The 27,432-nt window shown below is 34.6% G+C and overlaps 2 protein-coding genes across 3 annotated transcripts; both read right to left on the bottom strand.

Moving 5' to 3' along the window:
* Positions 1–1,233: 1,233 nt before the first annotated feature.
* LOC113230563 (nicotinate phosphoribosyltransferase) lies at positions 1,234–24,009 on the bottom strand. 2 transcript variants are annotated; one of them, XM_026464581.1, is made up of 11 exons: positions 23,742–24,009; positions 18,673–18,843; positions 15,453–15,579; positions 14,247–14,330; positions 11,823–11,950; positions 10,885–11,350; positions 9,434–9,699; positions 9,234–9,352; positions 3,995–4,156; positions 3,174–3,302; positions 1,234–2,770 (listed from the first exon to the last, which is right to left on the bottom strand). In XM_026464581.1, exons 1-11 carry the CDS (start codon positions 23,812–23,814, stop codon positions 2,693–2,695), a joined length of 1,803 nt encoding a protein of 600 aa, XP_026320366.1. In that variant the 5' UTR covers positions 23,815–24,009; the 3' UTR covers positions 1,234–2,692. The 2 variants fall into 2 exon arrangements, with proteins under 2 accessions (XP_026320366.1, XP_026320367.1); XM_026464582.1 differs by having other exon boundaries at positions 11,038–11,350; positions 23,742–24,006.
* On the bottom strand, positions 16,431–17,808 carry LOC113230565. The gene is made up of 2 exons (XM_026464583.1): positions 17,230–17,808; positions 16,431–16,908 (listed from the first exon to the last, which is right to left on the bottom strand). Exons 1-2 carry the CDS (start codon positions 17,602–17,604, stop codon positions 16,534–16,536), a joined length of 750 nt encoding a protein of 249 aa, XP_026320368.1. The 5' UTR covers positions 17,605–17,808; the 3' UTR covers positions 16,431–16,533.
* Positions 24,010–27,432: the final 3,423 nt, after the last annotated feature.

The raw sequence follows: 27,432 nt of genomic DNA, 5'->3' as shown, positions 1-27,432 counted from the left end.
AATTGTCATTTTGCACCGCGCGCTGACTTATTTTTTGATATCACCAAATTAAATAAATTTCAAAAACAGTTCTATGTATAAACAATATTGATTTTATGCATCTGTACCAGAATAATCACCTCATTATCTTTACACTGCAAACTCATGTTACAATTACAACGTATTTATTTTATAATTTATGATTGATTTATTTGTATTCATAAGAATATGTACATAACAGCGCTTTGTTTATCTATGGCGTGATAGAATTGTATGACCGACCAATCGACCAATGAATAAAAAGAAAATATTAATAATAAATAAATGACTAAAATACAATATACTTACAAGCTACGCAAAGTAAAGGAATAAGTATGATCCCGATTAGATTTGTTTCCATACAAATAATATATAATCCAAAGTAGGCAAATAAATATAAATCAAAATTAACAAACGCAGAGGCAACAAGTTTGTGCCCTTTTGTTGAAACCTAATCAGAGATGTATTATAAAATTGGAATTATTGCGCGATTTGCGCGATGGTCTTTTAAGCTTATTTATATAGGAACCACGTAAATGTGGGACTGTTATTCTTAGCTCTTGTGTTGATAATACTACGTAGTCATTGATCTCATTGGTCGGTCAATGTACGTAGCACTACATAGCGTTTTAAAGAGGAGATTGTCATAATTAGGATGATATCGCCAACTGGGTTGTACACAAAAGTAAACATGGGCAATGAAGTATGACCCAGAACTGAATTACTTGGCCAAATTTTCATGTGTCACGTTATAAGAAAAGAAATTCTTAGTTATGGAAATATTTTTTAAACCTTTCAGTTATTTAATAATAACCCTGTAGTAATAGTGACATAATGTTAGATAGCGCTATATAGCCCTTAAGACTCCAACGTATCAAATTATTGACAACCTCGGACTGAGATAGTCTCAAAACAACCGACCCACAAAATCAATGCTTTAAATTCAAAATAACAAAGCACAAATTGTCTCCAATCAATTATTCTAATATAATTAGACCTTAATTCTAATATCTCTGCATACTCAAATAAATGTCCACTCTATGTGAAAGTGCAAAAGTCGCAAAGTTTGATGGCGTCCTCATTCGTAAACATACTAAGGGACAATTTCTCCACTTTACCGATCCACTACCAGATTATTATCGATTTGATGTAGAAAACCGTAGTAAAATGTTGAAAATGGTTGTCGTAATCGTAGTAGACAAGGGGGTACTGATACTAAATTATAATTTTTTTACATACATTCCACGTTCAATATTAAAATTACAATAAATCAAGCATTCGCTCATTTATCTATCACAAAAATATTTATCACGAAACTAATGTCGCTTATCATGATGTAAGCGAACTTTGCTTTATGCAATGACAAAAAATAACTAACTAAATGCACTAATTAATTATGTATTCTTAATTAAAATCTACATTTTGTAAATACATACACGCACTTGTACAAAGTTCGTCGATTGCTTGTTTTTCAATTGGAACGTATTTAAAATGTATCAATTTTTTTTTAGTCTATGGGGGACTATACAGACATAAGCCATCACATCCCCAGTGGGCTATGCACTTTAAATAACAGATCAGCGTATAGTTCACTATTTTAAACAATAATTTTCGTAAAACTCCATAAATACTTTGGTTATTGAATAATTTTATACAGATTTTACTGTAATTTGTAACCTTTCTGGAAATTTCTACTATTCATACTATTAACGTCGACAAGTATGAAATAATATTTTCGCTTCTGACTTAAAGGCTGTTACGTCCGTAGCGATTCCTCCTACGCAATAACGTAAGCCACAAATATAGGTACATTTTTCGTCAATCTCTTGCTTTTTATGCAGGTTTCTTACGCTCAATAATGGAATTATAACGCGTTAAAAGTAATGGGAATGTTTCAAATTTAATCGCAATACCTCGATAATCACATTTTAGTCCTCTCGATATATTAAAACGGTTCCCCTTAAAGTTGTGAATTTGGGCTTACGATACGTTATGTAGGTGGATCGGTACGTGCACAATATATTTAAAAAATACAATAGCAAATAAAACACAAAAATATTATTTTCAATACCTGAAATATACATTGCAATTTTTGTTCATTGTGACTAGTATGAATCCATAATTTAGGATTTATATCAGGTATTGTAGTATAAATTATCTTAAGTGCCTATTAAGCGAAAAGCGCTACACTATAATTTAGGCGTTCTAGGTGTACTGAGGTATTTTAGTTTATTTTTGTCAATATATTCTTATCCTTTGAGAGACTTGGTGTCTTTACTTACGCAGGTATATAAGCCATAATTTATCATCGCATTCTTAATCAACACAAATTAGACCGACACTATATTGGTTTTAAGAATATTAGATGCAAATATATTATAGTAAACAGGTGGTTTCAATGTAAAATAATTAATTTAAAGCCTCATTTTACTTATGAACACAAATAACTTTTTTGAAAATTCCCGCAATATTTTCCCTATTGGCTATACAAACTTGGATTATTACTTCGAATTGTATAGGAAGATTGGGAAACCGGTTATTTTGTTAAACACCTCATAATAATAATCGCAATGTGCACTTGGCTCCATATAGGCATGGCCAAGATTTATAAGTTGCTGTCGACTGTACTTTAAAGTTGACCACACCTTTCATTACATTCGATGTTTCATGATCTTCACGAGAGCTCTCCGATGGGTGCATTCTGCAGCCATAAATCGTGTATGAAGCTGTACAGGTCATCGCTGACTGCTACCTGTGACGTATGATGATACTATTTAAATGTCTATATTTTGATCATAAAGTCGAATATGTGGACTTTTATGTTGCTAACATATTGACTGCATGTTTGCAGTTAATGCGTCAAGTCGTTATCAACTTCATGCTGAGACCTCTACGCATGAAGTTAAGTTATCAACTACGTGCAGTCGAGGTCTCGGCTGCATGAAGTTGATTACGACTTCATGTATTAACTGCAAACATGCAGTCAATCTGTTAGCAGCCTTAGATGTCAAAGACTCAAATGTAATAGCTTAATAATTATTAAAAGGGGCTGTTAAGAGATTGAGCTTTGATTTTTCGTTTAATAACGCTTCGTAAGAACCATATATTTTTGTTTAAACCACATCTTATTGCTTCGGTCTTCCATTTGTGTATACCTTATAAGGGGTTGGATTTAAATTCCTCTTGATGTCCTGTCGCAGAGTTCGTAAGGACGACTGTACCCTCTCCCGCACTTCAGATAAAGGCTTTGGCATTGTACAAATACGACCTTCCGTCCAGTAAATCTGGAAATATCAATAAACAAACCGCCTTGATATAAACAAGATTTTTTTTATGATACAAGTGACGAAACGAACAAGTCTTGCGCCTGGTGCTAAGTGACACGCCTGTCCATAGTAGTTGCAGTACCACTCAGAGCTTTAAACCGTAAAGATCTGAGGGGTACTGGCCACAGCACCAGTCACCATGAGACATAAGTTGTCAAGTCTTACGTGTATTTATTTTCATCAGCACCTTTTAAAACCAAATGCTCACGTTACTGCTTGGCGGCAGCAAGGAGCTCTACTGCTATTAAATTGATTACAACGTACGTATTTTTGATATTTGTTCAGTATGTTTAATTTCAGACTTTGCATTGAAAATTGAAACATTTACATTCATGAGAGCTAGACACAACATCAGTTATCAGTGTTTAGGTTTAACAAACTGTTTTAATATCTAGGTAATTCTACAGGATTACATGTAAGCGTTTTACAAGATAACCTTTGTTCTTCAAAATAGATAATTGTTGACGAGACATTATAGTCAACATAAAAAAAGTATATATGGTTATAAAAAATCATTCAGATAGAGGTCATTGGCGCAGATAACAACTTTGAAACGGAATATAAAATGGTTATAAAAAAATGTTACTCACGAAAATTCAATAACCATCATAATAAAAATATAAAACGTTAAGATAAAGAAAACAAATTACCTTGTAAAGATGTTCAACCTTGCTTGGGATGACGTAAGCTCGTTTGGACTCTTGAAAGGGATGCCGACAGAGGACCTTCTGACCAACCTCTGGTGGTGGCTCTGTGGACCTTTGTAGAAGGTCGATAAGGGCATGACCGTCTGCGCCAAACAATCGGTAGGCCTAAAAGATATATAATACATACATTAAAATAGATGAAAGATTATCTTGTCAAATAAGATATAAGACTGTTTTAAGCCTCGTTTGTCACAAGACATGTTGCCGCCTCTATCTGTCGTCAAGCGAATAGGGTGAGGGCGGCGAGACAGCCCCTTTTTGTAAGTTTTGATTTTATTGTTTTATTGTTTGAGGTTAATTTAAAAATATGGCAGAGGTGTACAAAGCATTTCAATATAATAAAATCATTACAGAATCAGGGTCTTCAAAATCTCTTGAAAAACGTTTTGAAAAATGCGCATTGAATTGGCTTTCAGTTTGTCGGAAATAACTAATTGTTTGAACTCGTTTAATTTATTATATGGAATACAAAAGGAAAGAAGTTTCATTTTCAATGTTAGTTTCTAGATCGATCCACATAATTCTATTAAGTTGTTTATGTTTTTTATTATATCCAAAATAACATCTATGTTGGTATAGAGCTCTATCTCAGAATACCATTGTCTTGTATAGGAAGATTGGGAAACCGGTTATTTTGTTAACTATACTATACTCTGTTTATATTGTGTTAACTATTTTGTGACAATAATAATTATTATTATAGACATTAAAGTGTAGGAATACAATTCTCGGAGCAGATTAAGGTTTGTTTGTCGGCTGTTTGGCTGTACTTAATGAGGGTATCGACGTTCACGTTACTAATGCGTAATCAAAATAATGTTGACTCCAAAATTAACTAAATTAAAACAAAACCACATCTGGGCCCCGAGTAATCTGCTAATTTTCTTCAGGTCATTGTAATTACCTTGAGACTCCACTGAGATTACATTGCAAATGTATATATATATATATATATATATATGCATATATGAATGTTGTAAAATAAGTCATCAACCCATTCGGCACTCATTCCCATTTAGGCATCATTAAATCTGTAAATATTGTAAACTTTTCCTATTTCCTATACGGGTGCCATTTTTATAGCCGTTTCCATTTTTTAATATACAGTGTGCCCGTTATTTGGACAACCTCAAAATTGCTATTCTGTTCGGTTAGTCTCGGCCTCGATATAGTAGTGCTATTGATCTCTTTTCTAAAAAAAAAAATAACACTGCACTATATATCGAGTTCTAAGGTTTTCGTGATTGTTACACATAGGAAATGAAACTATTTTTCTGGATTTAAATCGCGTATATTTGTTTTTTCAAACAAACGGACGTTTCAGGCCCTTTACAGGTCCCATGGTCACGGTTGACTGAGGTGGTACAGTCTTTAACCAGTTATGTCTAATATTGATGCAAACCACCCTATTTTTTCACTATAGTTACAATAGTGGCAAAGGTACTGTCACCATTGGGAAGGAACACTTCTACACATGTGAAGGATTCATACCATTTCCTCAGTGGAATTAAAGATCTACGGTTAACTGATGACGACATCGTGGTTAGTTTTGATGTTCAGTCGCTGTTTACCAACCTACCAGTAAAAGACTGCATTGAAATTGTACGTAGAAAGCTAAGGGAACATAATATGTCTATTGAATATGCAGAATTATTAGAACACTGCCTAACATCAGGCTATCTGTTGTAGAATAATGAATTCTACCTACAAATTGACGGTATAGCGATGGGCTCCCCGGTATCTCCCGTTGTTGCCGATATTTTCGTGGAAGACCTCGAGGAGCGAGTTTTACCCATGACCCCAGCTAGGCCGAAGATTTTCAAACGGTACGTTGATGATACTTTCACAATATTACCTAAAGATAGCATACCTTCTTTCTTGGACCATCTTAATTGTTTTAGTACTAAGATCCAATTTACTATGGAACAAGAGAATTGTGGTACTTTAGCTTTCTTAGACGTTTTAATGAAAAGAAATCCTAATAACACCTTAAACCATACTGTATTTCGAAAGAAAACCCACACAGATAGGTATCTCAATGGTAATTCCCATCACCATACTAGCCAGTTAGCTATCGTGGGCAAATCTTTGTTTCAGAGAGCACATGGTGTCTGCGACAGTAATCTTCTGGCAGGGGAACTTCAGCATATAAAGCAAGTCCTGCATGCGAATAAGTTGAAGATTCCACGCCAATGCCGCAGGCCCCGTATGAAACCACCAACAGTCGAGCGAAGACCTGCCATCTTACCTTACCTGAGAAGTGTTACAGACAAGATCGGAAGAGTCCTCAAGCGTGCATCTATCAAGACCTATTTCAAGCCCCTGAGGAAGATTTCTCAGTTCCTGAGACCCGTGAAATGTAACATCCCCTTACAGGATGCAGGAGTTTACAAGCTTGACTGTGAGTGCGGTCTCTCTTATATTGGACAAACAAAGCGAAGTATTTGTACCCGCGTCACAGAACATATAGCTGATGTCAAACACCGTCGCGTAAACAAGTCTGCAGTCTGCGAGCATGTCATGGATAAACCTACACATTTAATGAAGTTTGACAAACCCGAGGTCCTTGCAAAAGAAGTCCGTTATCTACCCAGGATGCGGTGAGAGGCCATTGAAATTAAAAAACATCCTAATTTCATCAGGGAAGATGGTTTCTCCGTACCACCAGTTTGGGATCCAGTATTTCCTCTAATGAAAAATCCCAAACAGACATAAGGCTGCAGTACTATTTAATATGTTTTAGTTTATTCTAATTTCTATTATTGATTAATAATAAATTGAACTTAATAAAAATTCATTCAATAAAATAATTTGTAAAACTTAACGTAGCGTAAATTGGAATGTTTTCTTCGTAAAATTAAAAATAAGGTATTTAATTAATATTGTAACTATAGTGAAAAAATAGGGTGGTTTGCATCAATATTAGACATAACTGGTTGAAGACTGTATCACTTCAGCCAACCGTGACCATGGGACCTGTAAAGGGCCTGAAACGTCCGTTTGTTTGAAAAAACAAATATACGCGATTTAAATCCGGAAAAATACTTTCATTTCCTACTGCACTATATTTTAATTTTTTAATGTTGATTAAACGAGATAAAAACTAAATAGTTCAATTTACTATACACCGCCATTGCAAATTTTTGGTATTCTGTTTTTCAATGGCGAGTCGATGGCAGTTCTATGGGGTACATCATATGCATTACCACGCACGGTACGTCGTAATGCATATGACGTACCCCATAGAAGTGCCGTCGACTCGTCATTGAAAAACAGAATACCAAAAATTTGCAATGGCAGTGTAACAGTAGGTCGGCGGCCAGCCACTAACTTAATTTTTAGCAGAATACCAAACATACAAAATCTTGCCATTGACACTATCGAAATACAAGTGAGATGATTAAAAATTGGACTTGAGGCCCTGTATCCACGTAGAAAATCATAATTTCACCAAATTCTGACGATATTATCGTCCTTCAACAACAGCATGCACCGTTTTATTTAGCTACGTAGCTGAATAATAGAAAACAGTACAGAATACTTGCATTTAAATTTATGACCAAATGATAAATACATTTAACTCGCCACGAGTCGTAGAGACACACGGTGTCCGTATTTTGCCAAAAAAAATGCAATAATTTTTTTATAATTTTTTTCAATGGTGCATGAAAACAGCTGCGCATTAGATATCGTGTGGCTCGAATATGCTACAGTACCAAAATCATTACAGTTACTCTATGTCTCTACGTCGTGACGGGTTACAGAAAATAACAAAAAGAAATGCAATTTGATACACAAAAATACACACAGAACCTACCTTTAAACAAAAAATAATAAAATATATACAATTTAATATAATTTTATTGTAAAAATAAATTTTGAGCTATGGCGCCCAATTCAGCATAAATACCAGTGTGTGGCAGTGTGAGGGGTCAATGCTGTCATTTCTCCCCTCTCTTTGGGGTTTATAAATCTATGTTACGTTTTCACACCTAAACCGCTGAACCAATTTTGATGAATTTTGGTATAGAGATAGATGAAACCTACGAAAAGGACATAGACTACTTTTTGTCACAAAAATAAATCTTAAGGGGGGAAAAAATAGGGGATGAAAGTTTGTATGGAAAACAACTACGAAAATTAGTTTATAGTACAGTAGGCTACTTGTAGTACTTATTCTACGCAGACGAAGTAGCAGGGACAAGCTAGTATTCTATAAATGCATTCCTAGCTGAAAAGTAAAGAAATAGCTCACGTCGTCAATCTCGCTTATTAATTACGCATATTAGTTATAACTTTTATTTTTTAAACTTACCAACCATACTACATTTTATCATAAGGTCTCTTTGTATGCCTTTTTGTAATGTATGTACAATATGGAAATAAATAAATAAGCACAAAATGTATTTTCAATATTAAGTTTGCCGCGTAAATGTACGCAGTACACAATGAACCTAGAGGCAAATTTTTTATTGTATCTAAGTTGAATAACATATTTCAATGCACAAAGATATAAAAATTATATCACATAAGTATACCTACCTACATCTAGAGAGAAAATTAAAAAGCATTGTTTCGGTTCTAGAGCGCATTGTGTTGTTCGACTGTTACTGTTACTGACTAAGAACTTCACATATCTGGAAATGTGAAATGAATCATTGCATTTCCTATTAACACTTTTTGCTAGAATATTTGAACGTTGAACTCTATATTACAATCAATTAATTTTATTATTTATCATCGGCATCGTCTCTATGCCTTATCATCCTTGATATATTTTTGTATATTCTGTCCTACATAGATTATTGAGCGGCACGTTTCGGCACACTACGTAAGTAGGGGTATATACAATTTTATTGTCCAATGTCGTGTTTGTTTGTATATTATGCAAACGAGTGCTATACTAGTTCTTGATAAGGACAGCTTCAGATCATTTTATTGACTTTTACACGCGATTTCTCTATAGGGTTCAGCAAATGCCCAACAAGTATTCCTAAAGATTCTAAATTTATTACGAGTCTAGGAGTCCTAGCAAACGATTAGAGTTTCGTGCAGGGTTCGAAATTATTAAGATATTTATTTTCTTTGATTTATATTAATGATAATATATGTACCACTTCAACCCTGGCTTTATGATATGGCAATAAAATATGACAAAGTATGAGAATAACTAAGAACTCACCTCCTTATGTCCTGGTATGGTAACTTTACCGACATCTTGACTCAACTTGATACGCGGCTGTCCGTTAATTTCTACCAGTTTATAAACGCATCCTAAAGCCGGCTGGCGCTGGCATGTCACTGAAACGAGAATTAAACGTTCGTACGTTCCATTTAACCTAAATTACTTTGTATTTTTATGTCTGGGAATTTTATGTTTACCTAAATGTGTTCCGATGCCGAAACAATCGATCTTATGGCCTTGTTCATTTAAGCTCAATATGGTGTCTTCGTTGATGTCATTCGATGCCACGATAGTAAGCTTGGCAAACCAGGATAACTTGAATGATTCGGCAACTTTTTCGAATGTGTCTCGGGCCAATACAGAGAGATAAGCCAAGTCTCCGCTGTCGATTCTAATCCCGACCGCTCGGTAACCACAGTCGTTAAGCGCGAGAGCCACTGCACAGAAGTTTAGAAGTCCACTCCTGTTAAGGAAAATATATTTCAATTTGTTTACAGCAATCGAATGCAGCTAAATTTAGGCAACTGGTATTTTGCATATCTCAGCTAATCATGACTTTTTAATGATTCAAATATTACATTAATACCGACTTACATTGTTTGCAGTCATTAAAATTGTAAGAATAAGAAACCAAAATTATAAATTGATAATACTTCATACGTAGTGTATAAACGATGAACGTACGCAGTAAACAGTCGCGAATCGTTGTTGATACCAAGCCCATAGAATTCGGTGTCAGAACGTGTCCTGGGTTTTTGTTGCGTAATATTCCCACAAATACCTCAAACAGTTGCGTAATTTAACTGCACCCGCATATTGCGCGACAACCAGTATAGTAAATACTTTGTGTATTAGTTCACAGACTACTGTTACTTCTAGTTTGTGGCAGTGGCACACAACACATCTATGAATACCAGAGTAAAAGAGTGCGTGTTATTATACCAGCCTCTACATAAGCATGTATATACCGTTGGTGTTGGATGCAGTAAATGCAGCTATGACATCACCAATTACAATCTAATCTTGTATTGGACGCTGTCAATTTAATTGACTAATATGGAATTAATATCGGTAATGGTACTAAATCTATGTTATCAATCTACTCTACACAAATCAAGTGATAGAGAAATAAAACATGCAGTATGTACATCATTCCTGTATCCAGAGCTTTGTGAATGTGTGCGTTATCCCATACAATGCAACTGTGCCCAATGACTAAAAACTGTCCCTAATTCTGTTCATAGGTCCAGGACAATACGTCACACTGAAGCAAAATGTAATTTTTTTTCGGACGCATACTTATTTACATTCGGTCGTCCATGAAGCGCCGTCCATATACGCTTCACTGAAAAAGCTAAATAAAATACATTGTAATCTACAGCTATGAATCTGTATGTTAGGATTAAGAGCCCCGAGTTGTCTCCCTGTGTTGTTAGAGTGTGCTCAGAAGATGTTCAGGGGTTAACCCGCCCGTGTGTGAGTCGTCATGCTCATCCTAACGATGAATTGTAAAATGAAAGTGGCAATGACTGGCGAGTGCCAGTTCTTAAAAATAATCCACATAACTTAGACAGAAAACGAACAAGGCAAAACAATACGACAAAATTTATCAGACATCAAATGTTGACTCGTCTATTGACACCTTTACCTCAGTGTGCGTTCAATCGTGCTATATCCGTATGTACTATGTATACTCGGTGAGTTTTGTATTCTAGGATCATTGGTTCCACAGTTGCTATTGTAGCCAGAATGCCCATTCATACGCTGCCTGTGTCGTGACTGTAAGCCTTGAAAATTATACCTCTTGACATCGTACGTATCCACTAGAGCCAAAAATCCGGAAGGGAATGCTAGGGCATATGATATTAAAGCGGCAAGTTCGCCTTCGCTCGCCGCCTCCGGCGAGATGTCTATGATGGAGGACACGCGTTTGCGCCATTCGAGTGCCAATTCTAAAAGGTTGTACTGTTTCTGTGTCTCCGCGTGTCTCAATATCACTGAATGCATATCGTCCAGAGTACTGAATGACGTCACAAACGAATGTGCATGCGTCCCTTTCACTGGTATATTAAACATTTTGCCAGCCAACACATTGCTTGTTCCATCAAATCCGCCTGAAAATGGAATTACATAAATGAAAGCAATTTCAAACTTATAAGGGGAGAATCATGTTTCACATTGTTTTGTGAAAGTTTCAGTAAAGTTGTTCAATGGTTTATGCAAGGCTGACAGGCGCAAATTATGTCTTAAAAGCAAAGGAGAACACGAAGACAACTTTGGCATGAGTAATGGGGTAACTCGGGGAAAGTGTTCAAGGGCAAGGTTCGGGTAACTTGCATGATTAAACAGTATTTGGAAGTCGCTATTGGAGGCTTCTTATGAGTCAATAACGCTGTGGGGTGTGCTATATTGCACAAGTTACAATAGGGCGAGCTTGTGCCTGGCACGAAACAGGTCGGTTTCACCAGCGCCTCGGCCGCGAAAACACGCTAACACAATCAATAAGTATAAAGACAAGTTAATTTTCGCTTTTGTTATCATGAAAATGAGCATTAGAGTTCTGAAAGCTTTAAAATGAGATCGAACCGATGTAGGCGTATCTCGAAGCTGATAATCCTCCGTCAGGTCCCTGTGCGCGCCGTAAGCCGAATTCTAGTAACGAGACGTTTTTGCCAGCTACCATTCGATAACGCGCCGCATTAGTCGCCATCAAGCTAGAATACATAAGGATATATGTTTTCTACAATAATGAACTTAATGTAGGTTTACTAAATAATAAACAGATTCCAATTTTGATTCGAATAATAAATAATCTTTAGGCATTTTCCACTAGTGTTAATAAGTTAATTGGAACAAGAAATAGGCGATTCTGTAATTTTATTTAACTAGTACACCGTGACATCAGATAAACTTGAACAAACTAATAAAGTAATAACAAAGATATCAGTATGCAACAGATTACAATAACGTGAAGTAGGTGTAGTTAATGGCATATTCAACGTTTAACTCCTTTTATCTACGATCCTGCGGGTTAGATAACGAATTTAACACAAACTTATTAAATCAATTTGAAACAAAAAGATGTCCCCTATACACTAAGCAATCACGTAATACGTAAATAAACTAAATAAGTAATTTTCTCTATATTTAAAAATAATTACATGTAACGGAAATTACTGCGGTCGATCTGGGCTCGGAAACAATTTAATTTTTTTTTTAAAATAATGCTAAGAAACATTTATATTTCTCATTCGCTGCGGATGTCCTTATTCTTGCCTATAATAACTATACCACCAATATTTTCTATTAAATACACCTCAGACGCGACGCAACGAATGAACACAATATGTGAATTACATTACATATAAAAAAAGAGTTCGCAGAAAAGTTGTCGACCTACATAGAAATTAATTACAATAGTTAAAACGTTCCATAATCAAAAGGTTTGCTGTGTGCTTTGCCAACAGTTCACTCATCAGACTCAGACTCTTATAATAGGGGTTAAAGTATGAAATTGCCGATTTGTACTGAAAATCTAAATTGTTTATTTTTTAAATTTTTAACAAATTTATTTAATCAAAATAGTTGCCATTATTATCTATACATTGCTGCCATCTAATGGGAAGTTATTAATGCCTTTGCGATAGAACTCCGACGATCTAGACTGCACAAACTGTGTGAAAGCATTTTGTACTGCCTCCTGGGAAGAAAACTTCTTGTCACGTCGATAATTGTCTAAATCACGAAAAAAATGGTAGTCCGTTGGAGCAAGGTCTGGTGAATACGGAGGATGACGAATGGTTTCTAACTGCAGTTCCTGAAGGGTCAAAATGGTTTCTCGTGCTGTGTGAGGTCTCGCGTTGTCGTGGAGCAATAATGGTGAAGATCGATTCATGAGTCGGGGCTGTTTTACTGCTAGTTTTGTCAACATGGTTCGGAGTTCGGCACAATAGACATCTGCCGTTATTTCTTGACCAGATCGGAGAAAACTATAGTGAATAACACCATGCTGAGACCACCAAACAGTTACTATTACCTTTTTATTGGTAAGTTTTGCTTTAAGACACTGTTGTGGCATTTGACCTGGGGTCAGCCATTGCATTTTTCTTTTCCGGTTATCATAAAGAATCCACTTTTCATCACATGTTACAATTCGATCCAATATTCCTTCATTTCTGTACCGGTTCAACAAGGCAACACAAGTTTCAACACGCGTTTCTTTCTGCAGATCAGTCAAATCATGAGGCACCCATTTTTCGTATTTTTTTATTTTATTGATTTGACGCAAGTGAGTCAATATTGTGGGTAAGGTAACGTTAAACCATGCCGCTAATTCCTGGGTAGTTTGACTAGGATCGGCTTCCACTATCTCTCTTAATTCATCGTTATTCACCTGTGTGGGCGGTCTTCCTCGTGGCTCGTTCTTTAAGTCGAAATTTCCATCACGAAAGCGTTTAAATTTAAACCAAAATAGCACGGTGCGTTCATTTGTAGACCCCTCTCCAAACGCAGCATTGATATTGCGGGCTGTTTCTGCCGCGTTAGTTCCGCGTGGGAACTCGTATTCAAAAATCACTCGAATTTTCGCAGTATCCATCTTTCTTGTCTAAATTGAATAACAAAAACAATTGAAAGTCGATATTCAAATGTTTCAAATTTAAAAAAAAAAAATCACAGAAACCATTTGAAAAAAGTTTCATTCGAAAACCTCAAACCATGAAGATTCTATGAAAATTCAAAGAACCTATTGCAATAAAACGGCAATTTCATACTTTAACCCCTAACATTGCATGTACATTGTAATATATACATCACAAGAGTACATTTATAGCAAGATCGTGGATGAAAAATCTATTCAAAAGTAATTACTTTAATTAAAGACATTACACAGGGTATAATTAAAAATATAAAACCAGACAACTAAAAGTAAAAAATTTACCTAAAGTAACAATAGCACACAAAGAATACATTGACATTATGAGATACTCAATTATTCTCGACGCAACTTACCTTGCAAAGTTAACCAAGGTTAATAAGGTCGTTTCTAACAACTGAGCAATTATCAATGGACCTTCTACTCGTAGCAGAGGTACTCTGGAAAGTAGAACGAAGTTTACACCCATTTTTCCATTCCGGTAGAACTGCTTTTGCTTGCGATTGTATTGCTTAGTTCAGCGTCTATTTCACGCAATAACTTAATTGTAGATATTAAAAATTATACTTTGAACTATTGTACTGAACTATCATCTGAAATCCTAAGTTTCATTGTTAATATATGCCATATAATATGACGTATCCTTGCTACAACAAAGCCACATGTGATGATAAGTCAGAAGCGCTTTTATCACGTGAAAGTCTAAAGTAAGTAAGTATTTTATATACTACATGGAACAAACTTTGCAGTGTTTCCCGATGGTCAAATTGGTGGTCAGACTGGTTAGGTAAATGGAATTATTTTTCCATTGTTCAGATTGATTTGAATGCTGGCGGTTCGTCAGGATGACATAGAAAAATGTAATCAGGGTCAAAATATTTTTGCCTTTTATTATTTGGTATATGTAAAATTTTATAACTGTCCTATTTGAGTATTAATTAGTTGTCGGCTTATTTCGTTAGTACAATCTTTTAAATGTCTCCTGAAAAATTGTCATTTTTCAGTTGTGGCTTTATAACACCATACTATATCTATTATTGAATATTAGAATTTTCCCGCTCACTAGTTTACTACTGCAAGTAACTTTAAATAAGTTTAAATCAAAATTTCTTCTTTAACTTTACTTATGATAAACAATAGCAACATTGACTTACAAATAAAATAGCAATCTACAAATGAATTAGAAAGCGTCTATAAAGTCGGTGTCAAATTTCAAGGGGTTTATTCTAGAAATCAAAACATTCCATACAAAACATCAAACAGACATCATTGCATGTAATTGTTTTTGCAAGTTTCATATGAATTATTTTTCTGCAATCTTATCAAAACAACATGTTTTGTTTTGTATGTTCAGAATAAGCTTCTTGAGTTATGGCGTCAACTTCACCACCGTGTTACACCAATACTGCAAATATTATAATATAATTGTTATCTCTATTACCAATACGTAATATTTTGCTTCTATCTCAACTGATAAATTAAAATTTGTCATTTGTATTAAAATTATTTTAAATATTTCAACAAATAACTCTCGACAGATTAAAAATCTCAAAAATTCAAACCTGGGAAACACAACAGAGCCCTCTTCTAAAGCACTTAATTTTATATCCTTACAAGTTAAGTCTTTTAAATAAGCGAAAAATTCTGGTTCAATATTATCTGGTAAGGTTTGCATCAAATATTCTATATCTGAAACAACAATCTTAAATTAATCTTATTCAATCCATTCCGTGTAATTAAATTAAATTCCGTGAAATCAATAATAGGTAGGTAATCATAACTCTAGATGTTACAGTAGGTACTGGCGATATTGAGTATTAATTATTACTGCTATAGATCTACAATGAACTCACTGAATCATACATCGCCCCGCTCATGGAAGAATGGCATAAGTGAAGTTACGTCAAACATGTTTATTGCTTCATTATACAGGGTGTCCCAAAACTCAACGTCAAGCGGGCACTGGGTGAGAGGCCAGGTTATATCAGTTCTCGGAAAAATAAAAAAAAATATCTTTGTCACTCGGGAAAGTAATAATAGCCAATTTTTGAAAATGTTAAAAATCGATACTCTAGACCACATTTAGAGGTACTGTCACCACAAATATTCATATTTTGCAGTGATTTTTTTTTTAACATCATCCTTAATAACCAGGCTATTTATTGCATTCACAAATAAAACAGTAAACTACATGAATTCAGTAAAAAAAAAAAAAAGTTTCATTGAGTCTTAACTTTCATAAATTATGTCAGCTAACTTTGGCACTTCATATTTAAAAAAAAATGTACTATACTACCCATGGCACGTTCTGTGAAAAGTTGGCGCATCTAATCAAGATTTCAGAATGGTACAATAATTGCCACTTTTCGCATCATAAATACTATTAATTTTTTTTTTTTTGCAAAATGGACCTCGTTTCAAAAAACTCATACTTTGATAAATAATACTTTTGTATGCTTAAAGATTGACTTTACCGTCGTGTAAGTGAGATGGCCGTATGTGATAGAGTGAGATAGTTTGTTTAACATGAATTAGAGCTGTTTAACATAAATTAGAGTGAGTCAACTTAATATTAGTCGATTGTTGTATTATAAGAAATTTTAATCGAAATGAAACGAAAGAAATTATTGTAATTCTTTAATTTTACAATAAATGCTCAAATTGTTTGCCTTCGGCATAAATACAGGCTCTGCATCGCCTCAAAAAAGATCTTTTTATTAATCGTCCGTATCTTCTTAAATTAAAATCTTCTGCTGCTTCTACAATTTTGTTGCGCAATTCGGCTAGATTTTCTATAGGTTTTGCATATACCTTACTCTTTATGAAGCCCCAGTAAAAAAAATCAAGGGGGTTTAGGTCCGGAGAACGAGGAGGCCACAAAATTGGACCAAGGCGCCCAATCCATCTTCCGGGATATTCCGTATTTAAATAATCATGTACAGGGCGAGCATAATGTGCTGGGCAACCATCTTGTTGCAACCACATTTCTCGATAGATGTTGAGTGGTACATCTTCTAATAAAGTTTGTAAATCGTTTTGGAGAAAATCCAAGTAATTGTCGCCATTTAACGTTTCGGGTAGCTCAAACGGTCCAATTATTTGTCCATTTAAAATTCCGGTCCACATGTTTACTTTAAATTGGAATTGGGACCGGTCTTCACGCATTAAATGCGGGTTTTCCATGTGCCAAGCAGGTAAGTTGTGTAAGTTTAAATATCCATCTTTTTTAAATGTCGTTTCGTCAGTCCACATAATTTTGTTTATAAATTGTGGATCTTCATGGTTTCTCGCCAACATTGTTCTACAAAAATCCATTCTGAGAGAGTAGTCACTTGGTAACAAAGTTTGTACACGTTGCACATGATACGGGTGAAATTTCAGCTTTTTTAAAATTCGATGAGCAGTACTTTTTGGTACTCCAGTGGCTAATTCAATCCCACGTACTGAAGTGCTGGGATCATTCGCAATTTCTCCTAAAACTACGTCCTCGTAGTCGTCCTCTGCTTCAGGTCTTTCACCGCTCCTACGTGTACTAGGCAATCGTCCTTCCATGTATGCCTGATGTACATTAAAGAACACGCGGTGATCTGGGTAACGCTCTAAGTTTGGGTACCTTTCGCGAAATAATCTGGCTGCGGCAGAGCCATTACCATGGCATTCGCCATAAATAAGATGCATGTTCGCATATTCTTCCGCTGTGTACAGTTGCGGCATCTCGAGTCCAGGGAAACACAAAGCCAAAGTCGTCAGTACAAAAGTTACACGATTACGATAGATGCACAGTAAACGAAGGAACGTAGCGTACTAAATGATAATAACCAATGATCAATAATAGAGCATCGGCGTCACTAGCCGTCTCGCTCATGTTAAACAGCGTCACTACTTATCTCACTCTATCACATACGGCCATCTCACTTACACGACGGTAAAGTCAATCTTTAAGCATACAAAAGTATTATTTATCAAAGTATGAGTTTTTTGAAACGAGGTCCATTTGGAAAAAAAAAAAATAATAGTATTTATGATGCGAAAAGTGGCAATTATTGTACCATTCTGAAATCTTGATTAGATGCGCCAACTTTTCACAGAACGTGTCATGGGTAGTATAGTACATTTTTTTTTAAATATGAAGTGTCAAAGTTAGCTGACATAATTTATGAAAGTTAAGACTAAATGAAACTTTTTTTTTTTACTGAATTCATGTAGTTTACTGTTTGATTTGTGAATGCAATAAATAGCCTGGTTATTAAGGATGATGTTAAAAAAAAATCACTGCAAAATATGAATATTTGTGGTGACAGTACCTCTAAATGTGGTCTAGAGTATCGATTTTTAACATTTTCAAAAATTGGCTATTATTACTTTCCCGAGTGAAAAAGATTTTTTTTTTTTTTTTCCGAGAACTGATATAACCTGGCCTCTCACCCAGTGCCCGCTTGACGTTGAGTTTTGGGACACCCTGTATACAGAAAAATATAACGCACATCCTCTCCAAATCTTGTAACTCTATCTACTGATATTGTAGATAGACTTACATGACTCTCTCCTCTCTGTATCTAATGGAGCAATGAACAAGTTTGCGTAACTCCACTTATGTCATTCTTCCATGAGGGGTGCGACATGTATAGGGAGATAGACCTCTGTGAAATGTATATTCTTGAAAAAGAAATAAATTAAAAAAAATGCAACATATTACAGAAAGCCAATCATATTTTTTTTTAATTTACAATAAGTAAGTAAACCAGAATAGAAATAATTTATTTGTAAATTATAATAACTTACCACTGTCAGAATAATGAAAGTTCTCCAAAAATTTAAGGCACTCCTCAAGACCGGCAAATATGGTGAATTCACCGTGGAATGGGTTTGCGCGGAAAAACAAATCAAAAACAGCCACATCATTTGTTTTTCCAGATTTCCAGTAAGCATAGGCCATTGTTATCTGGTACAAATCTGAGAAAAAAAATTAAGTAAGGACACTTACTTAATTACAGATACTATTTAGTATTCGGACATAATTAAGTGCATATAAGAAAACTTAATACATATAAAATTATGTTCATTATTCAAATAACTTTCACATCTAAAAAATATATCACTACAGATAAAGTAACTGTCTAACAAAACTAGTATCATAAATAATTTTAAAACATGTATCAAAAGACCTCTGCTAATTTCTAAGTGTACAACGAAAGTGTTCATTTATTAACAAAAAATATGGTTACATAACAAAAATACTGATTGCACATCAATTTAAATTAACTCTAAGCGAAATAACAATTCTTTAACAATATTACTCATTTTTCTCAAGTTGCTCCACAAATTATCTTCGTTTATACAATGAATCATGTACAAAAAAAATGTTTATGATACAACGAATAACACATATTGCATAACATTATTTCAAAAATGTCATCTGATTTACTGAAAATAATCGGGACTTTTTATCTCTTTCGCATACAGCCCTGAGTCTGGTACAATATGAAACTGTGCAAATGAAACTGCCTTAATTTTTTCAAAAATCATAAATGCAGTCATGTTGTAGAGCTCGCGATCCGGCTCATGTATGTTGTTATGGACGGCCGTACGCGTCTGGTCGGTCAGAGCTAGAATTGAGAGGAAAATGAATAATTCAGGAGCTCTGATTGGCCGACCGGCGTAGCGATCCATTGATAGGACCGGTACGGTGTGGAAGACACCGTACCGGTATAAATTTAAGCGAACCCCTCTTCTTTCACTTTGATTATATTCATTCGCATTCTTGCGCTCTTGGTAGTAAGACGTGTTCATGATTGTAAGTCAGATCGACATAAGTTTTTATGAACATACAGTCCACTGCACAAGACTAAGAAGGTTCTTCAATATATGTGGTACCACCAGTAGACGCTAAAAATGTTCTAATAGGACAGAAAAGGAAGCGTGGACGTCCTGCATTAATAATTCAATAAAAGGTTTTTTATTAACCTGATACTATTATGTCCCATTGCTGGCCAAAGGTTAATAAAAGTTATTTTAATTTTTGTAAATTATTTTCTGCTTTTTTTATTTTAAGCTTTGGCCCCAAATTTCTTGTAAGCAATTCATAATATTGGAACTAAATTGAATCTTTACTTGCAAATACAAAAAAAAAATACTACGCTTTTCAAGCATTAGACTTTGTTGCAATGTTTGTGTGCAATTTTAATTTCTATTTGTTGATCTTATTGTTTTAGACAAATTGTACAATTAGAACATTATGTCAAATAAAATGGTGTTTCATTCCGATAGACTGATGTACCTTTTATTGAAATAGGTATTGTTTTTACTCATAATTTGTGGTCATACGTTTGTTGTATGTCAGAAATATTAGATATGTATTTAGATGTTATAAATAAATAAATAAATAAATAAAAAAATAAATAAATAAAAAATAAAAAAATAAAAAATAAAAAAAGATGTTAGATAGGTATGCATTGTGATAAAATGTTATGCATTAATTTTAGCACATAATGCTGAATTAATTTTCTTTTGACGTACATATTTTGATGTGCAATCAGTACTTTTGTTGGGGAAGTGGCATGTTTGGTTGTGAAAAAACTTGATTTTTTGGTGAGCGGTTAAATACTACCCTTTAATATTCTGCACGAAGTTACTTACTTCATTCTTACTTATCAATAGAGTTGTTAAAAATATCACTTTCCATTTCAAATTCAATTAAATGGTCAAATTTTTTTATTGATTGTATCATGAAACGAGGATATGTGGTTTTCACACATGTACAGGTTCAAACTTAATCAAATAAAATTGTTCAAATACAACTTAGTTTCATGTATTACTTAATTACGTAAATAAATAATATTTTTTTATCCTCTTACAAAACATGCCACTTGTTATGACCAAAGTTAATATGTGGCTTGACAAACTAGTGGAGTGGCTCAGGATACACATTCACACAAGGCTATTACTTGAGCCAATTCAATGCACGTGTGGTGGGGGAAGATATTGGCCCGAAAAATTAAAAATCATTCTAATTCAGTGGATTGTCTTTGTCACTGGTCTGGAGATACTCCATAATGGATTGTCTCTATTTACACGACGTCAATAATGGCTTGGCTTAATGGAATGGGTCATCGATTAGCCCCATGTAAATGGTTTTTTACTTTAAGTAGTGATAAATAAACTTTTCACTTCTCATGCTCTTAAAGTTCGTATTTATGCTGGGTGTAGCCTGCATAAAATAGGATTTTATGCTCTAGTGCATAGTTTCCCATATTGGTCCCTACCGCCAGTGGGCGCTGAAGAGTCCTAGGGGGGCAGTATGGGCTTCGGAAACAGTTACGCTGTCCAAAAAAACAAAAAAAACTAAATTGTCTATATAGTATATAAACTATACTACATATATATAACTTTTTTGTTGTGATTTTTTGAGCTAAGTAAATATAAAAAATACGTGTTTTCAATTATTTTTTAGTGGTGGGCGTTGAAATGTTTTCATCTTGGCTAAGTGGGTGGTGAGCCAAAATGTTTGGGAACCTATACTCTAGTGCATAAAATAAAATCGTCGTTTAAGACCGAGGCAGTGACGCCTGCGCCAACAGCTATGCACACTAGAACTTTATAAAATAAAGTTTTACTTTTGTTTTTTAACCGTGTTATATTACAAAATTAAAAAAGTAGGCAATAGTAATTCTAATAAGTTATAACAAATAGAAATGCATAAAAATAAAAGCTTGTAAAGTATAACTAGGCATTATGTAAACCGACCTGAGTCGTATGTAGAAAAAAAAGTAGTACATTGGTGGAAAGCATTGACTTACAATTATAAAAGCTATTATTTTTTCTTGGCAATAGTTGTGTTATTGTTTGTAATATTGTTGTTTAATTTCCTCACAATCGAACTGAAAAGCAGAGTGTATAACTCGTTCATAAAACTCATTTTACACTCGACTTAATATATATATATATATACCCGCCTCGGGTAAAATGACGCGTTTTATGCACTTGTTCTACAATCTACTATTATTGTCTCATTAATTTATACACAACATACAAGTTTATAAGTACCAAACTCAACTTGTTATTGAAACACAGATCCTATTTGATGAAGTTTATGTTACCTCCTACCTTTATAGTCCTAAACTAAATGCGTGATGACCAGAGATCGGCGGAATAAATGTATTCAATGTAGGAAACGAAACTATTTTTTTATAGGATCTAAACATTTACCAAATAAACCAATGTTTCAGGCCTTTTACAGATCCCACGTTCATGGCTGACTGAGATGATAAAGACATCAACCAGTTACATGTATTATGGCAAGCCACCCATTCTTCACTATAGTTACAAAGTTATTAATTGAATACATTGTTATCAAAGAACATTCTACTTTATGCTACATGCATTTTGCCAAATTTTTTTTTTACTTTACAGAAATATATTTAAATTTTAAGAAAGAACACACGTAGTGGATAATATATGAAAACTTATACAAAAGGCAAAAATATATTAATACAAAGATAAAACACAAAGACAAATTCCTTCTACCTGACAGGATTCGAGTCTGTGTCTGTATGCCTTTACTAGGGCCACTCTACCAACTGAGCTACAGATTGAGACAGCAAACCATGCAAATTTCTCTAAGGGTCGTATTCTAGAACTCTACTCAATGCTTAAGTCAGGACTTGAGTATGATTCAAAGCACTAGAAATCATACTCAAGTCCCTGCCATCAGGGTCGTATTTCCAGTGCTTGTGTTGCCAGTGCAATCCTGACTTGAGCATTGAATCGAGTTCCAGAATACGACCCTAAGTGTTTATTCCAAATCTTTTGCATTGGGTTTTTTGGCTTTTATCGCCGTGACATAGCATACATATGCAGGTTGAAGACTTGTCAGATTGAATATAATTAAATAATATATGCTAATGGAGTAATCTCACAAAAAAGAAAATAATATGATGGTAATAATACATCATATTCAATAAAATTAATACACAACTGTAGTCAAGTAATTAACACACACAATCATAGCCTCCCTCTAGAGCAACCCGGTGTCGCAAGTGCCATGGACACACATATAGAATACCATAAATTACATCGAAACTCACGAGATAAATAAATGTAGTCCACACAAAAACACACAATTTCTCCCAGCGCGGGAATCGAACCTGGGACCTCTTTAATTAATAATTCTGTTCTTTCTTTTCTAAAATCTTTAATTAATTTAGCAATTTCTGGGGGTAAGTATTATGCACTTAAATAAACATATTTCTTTTGCCGAACTTTAGTTGTCACTAATTTTCTATAGGATATAAAGTAGGTAACAAAAACTAAATCAAATAGGATTTAGTGTTAGTGTTTTAAAAATATTCAAACTGCAAATTGAATATGTATTTATGATTTGTATTTTGTAAATAAATTTATGAGATGAAAAAGTTAGTTCTATATTTATGGCTCTGGGTTCGAAAACCTTATACAACCTCCATAAGAATAAACGAAACAGTATAATACATTTATAAATTTCACATTTTAAACTTCCAATTTTGCAGTTTAGATTTTTTATTTCATTCTAATAGCTACAAAAATTTGCTGAAGTGTATAAAAATAATCTATAGGCGCCATTTGATATTTTAAAATTGGATAAATATTTTTACTCACCGAGTTTTTTATCAGTGTTTTTGTAACAGGTAACTTTGGCAAATAATTATAAAAACAATAACTTACCTTGACACAAACAATACCTACCTTACTCATAGTTATAACATCTATTACAAATCAAAATTATGATATGTAATTAAACAGTTGAATTCGACAAAACCAAAATTCAAAAGTGTAATCGAACATGTACTTAGTTTTATAAGTATTTTGAGACTCACCTGTCAGGAGGGGTTGCACAATTCCGTTTTGTCGAGCCATTTTCCTTTGCTTACACAATTCTTCCTTAGACATTTTCGCTACCAGTTAATACGCAACAGAGATAATTCCGAACGTGAGGAATGTCTGGTATCTGGTCGACGACTAAAAGGAATAATTTCATTGTGATCAACAACTTGTGCTTATCAGCGCGCCAAACACCATTTGACGGAAACACAAAGTACTTTTGTATGACGGAAAGGAAAATTTACGCATGCGCATTCAATTTTTATTGACTGACTCTACAATAGAGGTCATTTTTGAAGGTCGAAATCAGTTTCTTCTAACTTCTTTCTGGAAATCCTTGAATTCAAAACAAGTAATTACACGTGCGTACTTCATTTATGAAATGAACGAATGAATTGCAGTTTTTTTTGTGCAGATAATTTTTTTTTATTGCATGACCTGGAAACAAAGTCCTTTCAGTCGAAAACATTATAATTATTTATAACAACAATAAAAAAACAGAGGCATCGGCATAAAACAAATTCAAACTATGTTACACAAATAGGATCCTAACAATTAATTTATTAGAGAGTGGAACGAAAAGTAGTGTCAGGGCGCGTTCCCACTATGTCGTAACGACAGATTGTCGTGCAGTTTACAGTGTCGTGGCTTGTATATTTAAATGAAGTTGTTCACACATAGCACGACACGATTAACTGTCGTTTACGATTTTTTATCGTTACAACGATAAACTGTCGTCACAGTGGGAACAGCTAGAACGACAGTCGTCAGACGATAAAAAAGTCACGAAAAAACGTGACGACAGATTGTCGCAGCTCCCATTGTCGTCACGTTTTGTTTATCGCTGTCCGCACGTATTCTGCTCCCTGCCCTCCCCTCTCGTACCCCGCTCCCTCTGCTCGCTTTGCAGTAGCGTTGGGTCATAGCGAGAGATGGGCAAGGAGGCTGTCGTGAAACGATAAATTGTCGTCACGATCTAGTGGGAACAGCTAGTCACGATAGTCATTCAACGATAAAAAATCGTCCACGACAGATAGTCGTGATATGGGAACAGGCCAATCACGACAGTCGTCCAAGGATAATAAAACGTGACGATATAGTGGGATCGCGCCCTCAGGGCACGTAATATTTGATGGCATTTTTTAAACACCGAATCACCGAAGCAACTACGCTTCACTTGTCTAACGAATGCGAATGGCGCGTGAGACGTCTGGCGCTAAGCAACGTAGATAATGCGAATGTGTGCGTCCACAGCCATATATGCCTGTGTGTACGTCCATACATGGTGCACGGTGCGCCACTGGCGATGGCGTACACACATATAAGCCGCGCAGCTACGTTTTATATAGAGTTACAATACTTGTTCATAATCTACTATGCTAAGAGTATGCGAGATGTTTAGGAGTGTCTGTACGTGTGAAGTTGATTTTTTTTAATAATAATAATAATTAATTTATTTGTGAAAACATAGGTTATATAGAACATTTTGTACATGTCAGTACAAAATACGTATATTTTCACTGTGTCCGGCCAAACAGTAGGCATATATGTAGATATTGAAGGTAGGTATACATTCACTCTAAACTTCACAGGCTAAACCAGGGTGTAACATGTTTCGTTTTTCAATAATATTACACGAGCCTGCACCACGTGTGCACGCACACGTGAATTTAATAAATCGGTCAGAATTTAAACGCGATGATAGTTACATGCATGTTACATGCCTCGATCGTCAAAATAATATCGTAACATGAATAACGTCAATAACGTCCAATGTCAAAAATTAGACAATGAATTTAGGGATTTATCCATTGGATTTATCACTTAAAAATTCAGACACTGTTGTTTAATTGTTTTTTAAATAGCATAAGGTTTTTCTCAGACCTTAGTCCTTCTGGTAAATTGCTGTAAATTTTTGGCGCTATTACAAAAATACTTTTCTGCATGAAGGTAGTTTTACAGGCTTTCAAACGAAATTGATCATATCGTCTTGGCTTCAGAGTTCGTGTGAACAAGTGTAAGTGCATCCGGACATGCACGGCAGTTTCGTAGATATAAAGCGAAGGAACAGTCAGTAGTCGAAGATCTTTAAAATATGGTTTGCAGCTATCTGTTCTCTTCAATCGACAAATTGCTCTGACACATCTTTTTTATAAGAACTGAGTTCACATTAGTTGCATTGCCCCAGAATATTATACTGTATCTTAATATGGACGCAATATAACCATGGTATGCTTGAAGAAACGAGTCTCTATCTACAACTTTGCTAAGCATATATAATGTTTACGCATAGTGTTGAGTTCAGTGCAAATACTCTCTAATTGTGCTTTCCAGTTAATTTTGTCATCAATCTGTATACCTAGGAACTTTGTTATATTTGTGTCTCCGATGTGTGTCCCTTTATACTCTACGTGCATCTTACTAGCTATATCTCAACCTAAAATTCATGAGTTTTGTTTTTCTTAATTGATTTTTAATTTATTATCTTCAAGCCATTCTATTAATGAATTTAAACTTGTAAATAATTTTCTCAAACACTTTAGAAAAAACTGGCAGTAGTGCTACAGGTCTATATGATTCTATGAGTTGTTCATTGCCTTTTTTTGTACATGGGTTTAATAACTGTTATTTTCAAATTTTCTGGAAAAGAACCTCTTCAATGCTCATATTATTTATGTCACCTATGATAGGAGAAATTATATCAGCTATGTATTTTAGTACCTTCGTGCATACGTCATCGTATCCTGTACTATTTGTATTTTTTAAATTGCGTATAATTTTAAATATATCCTGAGGAAGTGACAGGAAAAGACTTAAATGTATAATTACATGTATTTTTACTCTTTACTTTTGAATACGGTTGTACTTCTTCATAAAGTAGTTGTTAAATTTTTGTGCTATTATAATATAATATAATTAATAATTTATAAATATTATTATAATATAATATTATAATATAATATAATTAATAATTTATAAATATAATTATATTTATTTACTTTACTTAGTCATACCATTTACTTCTTATCTAAGGACACAGTTAACGTAGAATATTATGACACCAATAAACTAAATAAATTCATTCATTTGTAGTCATAGTGCACAAAAACCTAAAATAAGATAAAAATAATTAACTTTTAAGAAAAAAAAACATTCCTTAGGTACTATACATGGGATAGATTTTTTTGCATTTTTTTTGGAACAGTCTTAAGGCCGGCGCAGACTGACGTCGCGGCACGGCACGGCATGCCGAAGCGCGTTGCGGCATGCTGCGGCATGCCGCGGCACATTCGCTGCGCGCCATACGCCGAAATCGCCGCCGCACTAGTTTCAAACCTTATTTCAATTAGTTTAATTGTCATAATTCTGTGACCGACGTGACTTGCGGGACGTCTGTGGAATGAAACGGCATGCCACGATGTGCCGCGGCATACCGCGGCGTCCTGCGGCATGCCGCGGCATGCCACTACGTGCCGCGGTATAATTGTATCGAAATAAAGTAACATGAATTGTAACCTCGATGAAATAAGGACAAAAATAACTTGATCAAAAATAAAATCCTTTGCCGTGCCGTGCCATGCCGCGACGTCACTCTGCGCCGGCCTTTAAGCTGCGCTATGAGCCATTTCAGTATGATACATTCATTATCGGACAACCTGTTTATTTTATACATAAAATGTACGAAAG

The sequence above is a fragment of the Hyposmocoma kahamanoa genome, unplaced genomic scaffold (assembly GCF_003589595.1).
Source record: "Hyposmocoma kahamanoa isolate Upper Pololo Valley unplaced genomic scaffold, ASM358959v1 63, whole genome shotgun sequence".
Lineage (NCBI taxonomy): Eukaryota > Metazoa > Arthropoda > Insecta > Lepidoptera > Cosmopterigidae > Hyposmocoma > Hyposmocoma kahamanoa.
The sequence above is the reverse complement of the archived record's forward strand: the minus strand, read 5'-3'. Positions and strand labels throughout refer to the sequence as shown.